Source organism: Cupressus sempervirens, chromosome 5 (genome assembly GCF_028749045.1).
Source record: "Cupressus sempervirens isolate cs-2001-9-10 chromosome 5, ASM2874904v1, whole genome shotgun sequence".
In the NCBI taxonomy this organism is placed as follows: Eukaryota; Viridiplantae; Streptophyta; class Pinopsida; order Cupressales; family Cupressaceae; genus Cupressus; species Cupressus sempervirens.
The window spans coordinates 389,862,751-389,868,531 of record NC_143122.1 but is presented as its reverse complement, the minus strand read 5'-3'; the positions used below and the strand labels follow the sequence as shown (position 1 = coordinate 389,868,531).

Genomic DNA, 5,781 nt, shown 5'->3' with positions numbered 1-5,781 from the left:
AAACTCAGACGAAGATAATATTATTCAACGGATCTTCATAATGAAAAAATACAAAGAGATCAATCCTTATAAAGGAGATCGAAACCCAAAAAGGGTAACCTAAAGCCTAAAAAAGCTAGGTTGCACAATATAATTAATAAAATATTAATTATATGTACCTACAAGATAGCTTAAGAAAACTAGAGTAATAGGCAACTTAATTAATTAAATCAAAGTGATTTAATTAATAAGTGCAAACAAATAATTACTCTAACAGATACTAGAGTCTTCTAAACTCGGATCTAACTAGCAGTGCTTGGTTAGAGTATAACATTTGTGTAACATCAATAACAATATACAATTGAATAATTATTAATAATTATTATCAATAGATAGGCATGTTCATGTTTTAAGGTCATGAATGATTGATATATTTTAGGTTGCATTAGTTAGTCTAGGGATCTCATTTTCTATATTGCCATTTGCTTGATTTTAAAAAAACTTTTGAATAAGTCCATTTTATGCAAATTCTATAATCATTTGGCCATTTAAATCATATTTATATGAGCCATTTTGTTAAAATTACATACCCTATGTGTATGTTTGTGTTCTTGCGTGTATGCATACTTCCACATTTTCCTTTTACATCTATAAGAATGGTTTTAAACTACACAATTTGATAAATTTTTGATACCGTTACCATCCTTAAAAGTAATCACCCTTAATTTGGTGCTCATTTTAGCCACATTTTAGAATGCATTGGTTGTCACACTGATTTCACTCCCCCCAACATTCATTAGACATTAGAATTAACATTATAAGTCATATATTGATTCAATTTCTTCAAAACTCGATGGTAGCCCCTATTTCTAATTGCATTGCTCTATTTTTTCTCTAATTCAATAATCTACCGCATAACCCAAGCCCCACATCCTTGTTGTTGGCCTTTTTGGATTGTACAGACCTCAAAATGAGTTATACTACAAATTATCCAATCTACACTATACCCCAAGCACCTGGACCAAATTTTGACCCTCTATGGGTCTTTGATACTAGATTTGGCCTCAAGTTTGATACTGGTGTTTTCTTGGGAGTTTTTCTTCCATAGTTAGCTAGACTGAGATTTGTCCTCCAAAATTATGTGAGATGTATATAAATACCATATCTCTCCTTATTTTGTTAACTAGGAGATACATTATCCAATTCAAGCTCATTCATGATCAAGAATCAATCAAGTAATCAATTTTCAAGAGTATTCTCGAGGTTTTAAATTACATAAAATATGTTTGAAATTAAAATGATTTATTATTTCAATCTATTAAGTAGCTATAAAAATAAGGAAAGAAAACCAAACACCCACAAATGCCAAGAACACTAGGTCAAGTGCAATTGTAGGCCAAACACAATAGGAGGAAAGGGTAGTTATTATACCTTGTAAGGCCAAGATAATTGTTGCAATGGTTGTTTAAAAAAATTACCCTCCACTAGAATTGGAAAACCTTAGTGATAGTGTCAAATAGGAGTAAAATGATTAGTTAATAAACCAAGCGTTGTAGGCATGTAGATAACGTTATTTTTATTTTCCTATAACATTGTCTTGGGTCATATGTAGTTTGAGGCATTTAGCAACACAATTCACCCTTATGACATTCCTAAAGAGAAGAAAACATATAACAACTTAAATGAAGCCAACAAATTATGTTTGCAACATTAATTATGGTCCCTATTAAAGTCATGTGTTCATGTTAGATAAGCTACAATTATCTGTGTACATATATTCACACCTTATTCCACCTATTTCTTTGGACACGCTTCTTGAAAATCTCCCATGTGGACAAACATAGTTAAGATGAGAAAATAATTGCATACAATGCATTTTCATGCACGAAAACAACTTCTACTTTCTTACAACACGCCACATAAAAATATGACTGTATATTGAGACTAATCATATAAAATAATTTAATTGGTGGAATTTACTTGGAGCATTTAGACCAAGAGATTTTACAAAGTAATAAGGATATTCTAAAATAGGATTCACCTGTCATAACCCCCCAACTCCCTAGCCAAATTAGTAAAAATTGGGATATAAGGTGACCGACGAATAATCTATGATTTAAAGAAACTATAATAGATCACTATTCACAAACTCCCATTGTTGGAACTATGTAGCTCACAAATTGTCCTCTCTATTCTTCATAAGACTACACATGATTTATTTAACATTTCTCTTTAGGTTGAGATAATGCTTTCTTTAATTCCCAAAGACAACTATGAAACTATGAAACTCTATTGTTTATTGTGGTAGTGAAAGGTGGACATTGAACTGACCCAATGATTGGGAGTTGAACTATTTTTAGGGATTAATCATCCTTCACATGGTTCACAAAGGTGAATATTTCTTGACAGCTCTACCATAGATATGATATGGGAATGATTACATAGGAAATTACCTTACCATTTAGGTAGAAGTGATCAAAGTTAAGCATTAAATTAGGAGGGTCCATTGATAATTATCTATAGGACAAGGTTGATTCATTTCATGCTGCCCAGGTTGAGAAAAAGATAGTTGGTGATATAAGTTGGAAGTTACTTCTTCCTAGGGAGATACAATCTTTTCCAGTGACATATACATGATGGCAATTAGAATCCACCAAGTTGGTAGGTTCATAACTTAGGAATTATTTTTTAATCCCATATGAACCTTGGGCTGGATGATAAACCATGTTTATATTATGAGATACACTAAATGGTCTACCCATTCAACCAATTCATGTTTACCTATATTTGCCACCATCTTTGCTAATATAGAATAAGTAGAAATGGATGAGATCCAAGGTGCATGTAATTTATTAGTATTCCTTTTCTATTGGGATTAATTATCTAGAAGGATGGGAGTATCTCACAATCTTTCAATTTACGCATTATACACTTAACTTGTACCTGATTGTGTTGTAAAAAGGAAAAACCCCTAGTGTGGTTTCAAATGCATTGAGTCCTCTACATAATTGATTATTGGTCATGTCGGTTACCTTTTAGACTTATAACTAAGGCCCTTTATAACTTGTTCCCTAGATAGCCTATTGGTTCCATTTAGTTTGGGTGGATGAAGCAATGTTAATAATGTTTGATCTGTTACACCTCACAAGGACACAACGGGAGCTCAAATAATTAAGATGATCTACCCAACATTTTCAAGATTTATGAATGACATAGCCACCATATATACATGGCCATCCATATGGATGTCCTTTGCAATTTATCAACTACTAACTGATCCACATGCCACCACATTCCTAATCCCATGCTTACAAGATCTCAAGTTTAAAGACATTTCTAATCCCTTGCTTACAAGAGATCCCAATTTTAAAGACAAAAGACTATTCTCATCAACTATTACACAAGAAAGGCCAATCAAGTCTATGATATTTAAAAGTGTGATGAAATGCACATTGCAATCATACATCATGTTGCTGACAGAGCTCAAATTTCTGACTTGAAATTATTTGTTTCACAATAACATGTATTCATGAAAATCCAATTAAATAGCTATATAACATTTTGTTTACTTAATAACCTGACAATATAATTTCAAGAAATATTAAACTTACCTATTGTACTCTGTTACACTCAGATGCAGTCGTAATTATAAATATAATTGGCATCTTAAAATCCCACAAACAATCCTATCGTCTAGGCATGTTCAAAGACTTTAAAAAGCAACACGTAAAGCTTCAAAGGATTTATTTCTTCAATTAAGAAATTGTAGCACGAATCAGAATTTCTTCACTCACACAACTTAGGAAGAAAAATAAGCTTCCATAAAAAAATGTTACCATGAAAGCCCATTGTAAAATGGATCGAAGTGCAGGCCAAAAGAAGAAATAATAGGCACATTACCTTTATACTTTGAAATCACTAGTGAAACTCTTGTAGCTTTCACAGATTTTTCAAGTCTATGAAGTTTCTTGTAACCAATTGTAGTTCCATTACTCACAAGCCTCATTTTATTCTCATCATCATCTGATACATAAATCCCATATTCCATTACCCTTTGCCCCAAAACTATGGTTTCCTGAATCCTTACAACGTTAAATTCAGCAGCTTCATCATTTTTCAACTCAATCCAATGAGATTGATTGTTGTTTCCAAAAACCTTGGGTGCCCAATAAGTCCATATATCATTGTTCAATACATTGCTTGGGCTGAAGGCTTCTCCTCTCACACTGCTTGCTGTCACAGAAGAAGAAATAGCCAGATCATTAGAAAAAATGGTATTTATCGCCCTTCTGAATTCCATTAATCTTTCCACATCTTCTGCAGGGAAAAGGCCTGTTATATTTGGTGGAACATTCAGCAAAAGAACACAATTTCTCCCCACTGAAGTGTAATAGATGTCCAACAATTGGCTTAGGGATTTGGGTTCTTGATCAGAGTGCCAAAACCAGCCTTTTCTGATTGATACATCACATTCTGGAGGTTTCCAATCCATTCCATTTGGATCTCCGGTTTTCAAATACCTGCAGGGAATTAAACCCATTAAACCCATATTGTTCTTTAGTTTCAAGAAACTTCAAAACAGAGGAGGATTGAAATGGGTTGTCTTACTCTTTAATGCCTTGGCCAAAGGTGTAGGAAGATCCATTAATGGTGGACCAACATGTTAATCCTGCTGTACCATTTTCGTTTCCCACCCATCTAATGTCTGGTCCTGCATCTGAGAATACATTTGCATGTATCTGTAATTCTTTGGCAATGGAAAACCACATGGGGAAGTGGTATATCATTGTTGTGTTATCTCCTTTGAATCTGTCGATCCATACTTCTGATATGGGGCCATACCTGCCATTTATTTACAATCACTGATTCAATAAGATTATGTAAGGTACAGTTTTTTCACATCTTTTTGCATTATGTAAACTCTCAAAGGTTAAGAACTCTTACCCGGTGAGGAGTTCCTGCAACTGCCCCAAATAGAATTCATTGTACTGTAATTCATCCCCATAGAAAGGCTCATAACGATCCCATGGAGACAAATAAACACCAAAATCAAGACCTTGGGCTTTTGCTGCCATTGATAGATCTTTCACAACATCTCCTTTTCCATCTTTCCATGGGCTACTTTTCACCGATTGCTTTGTGTACCGAGAAGGCCAGAGGCAGAACCCATCATGGTGTTTGGCAGTCAAAATTACAAGGGAAAATCCAGCTTCTTTTGCCACTGTTGCCCACTGATTTGCATCTAGCCCAATTGGATTGAACAACTGAGGATTCTCTTTCCCATCTCCGCGTTCACTATTGGTGAATGTATCAATGCCAAAATGAATAAACATTATCATTTCTCTTTGTTGCCATTTCAGTTGATTAGCAGTAGGCACAGGCAAAACCGGCAGAGGAGGTGGAACATTCAAATTACTAGAAAAAGCCAGATGTGTAAAACAAGAGACTAAAACACACATTGCCGATAGTAGCAGAACTCTCGCCATATTAGAGTTGTTTAGAAAAGATTGATGTTTGGGAAGGTTTTATAAATTGTTTCTGACAAAATAAGAACAAGATATGAATGATAAGGTTGTTAATTCCCAATTTGATTTCTTGGAGTTCATTATAATATAATAATATGAAAGATGCATACGAGAGTAATGGAATTGTCGCCCGTGATAGTATTTTTGGACTGGACTTGATGTTTGGATGTGAAATTGGGCATCCCACGTCATATGACATGAGAGGATTTTAGAGTATTTAATGACAATAATTAGGAGTTCTAAAGGTGAAATATTGAATATTTTAAACATTTTTATT

The 5,781-nt window shown here is 33.9% G+C and overlaps 1 protein-coding gene across 1 annotated transcript; it reads right to left on the bottom strand.

Annotated features, from left to right (window-relative positions):
• Positions 1 to 3,706: 3,706 nt before the first annotated feature.
• On the bottom strand, positions 3,707 to 5,524 carry LOC149556431 (putative alpha-L-fucosidase 1). Its single transcript, XM_089785866.1, has 3 exons — positions 4,924 to 5,524; positions 4,588 to 4,821; positions 3,707 to 4,499 (listed from the first exon to the last, which is right to left on the bottom strand). The coding sequence occupies exons 1-3, from the start codon at positions 5,463 to 5,465 to the stop codon at positions 3,812 to 3,814; spliced, it is 1,464 nt and encodes a 487-aa protein (XP_089641992.1). The 5' UTR covers positions 5,466 to 5,524; the 3' UTR covers positions 3,707 to 3,811.
• Positions 5,525 to 5,781: the final 257 nt, after the last annotated feature.

Excerpts from the sequence above, each read along its gene's own strand:
- LOC149556431 (XM_089785866.1), bottom strand. The coding sequence starts at position 5,465 with ATGGCGAGAGTTCTGCTACTATCGGCAATGTGTGTTTTAGTCTCTTGT. Across the intron at positions 4,822-4,923 it reads TTGCAGGAACTCCTCACCGG|GTATGGCCCCATATCAGAAG; the intron begins GTAAGAGTTCTT and ends AATAAATGGCAG. Across the intron at positions 4,500-4,587 it reads TTTGGCCAAGGCATTAAAGA|GTATTTGAAAACCGGAGATC; the intron begins GTAAGACAACCC and ends AATTCCCTGCAG.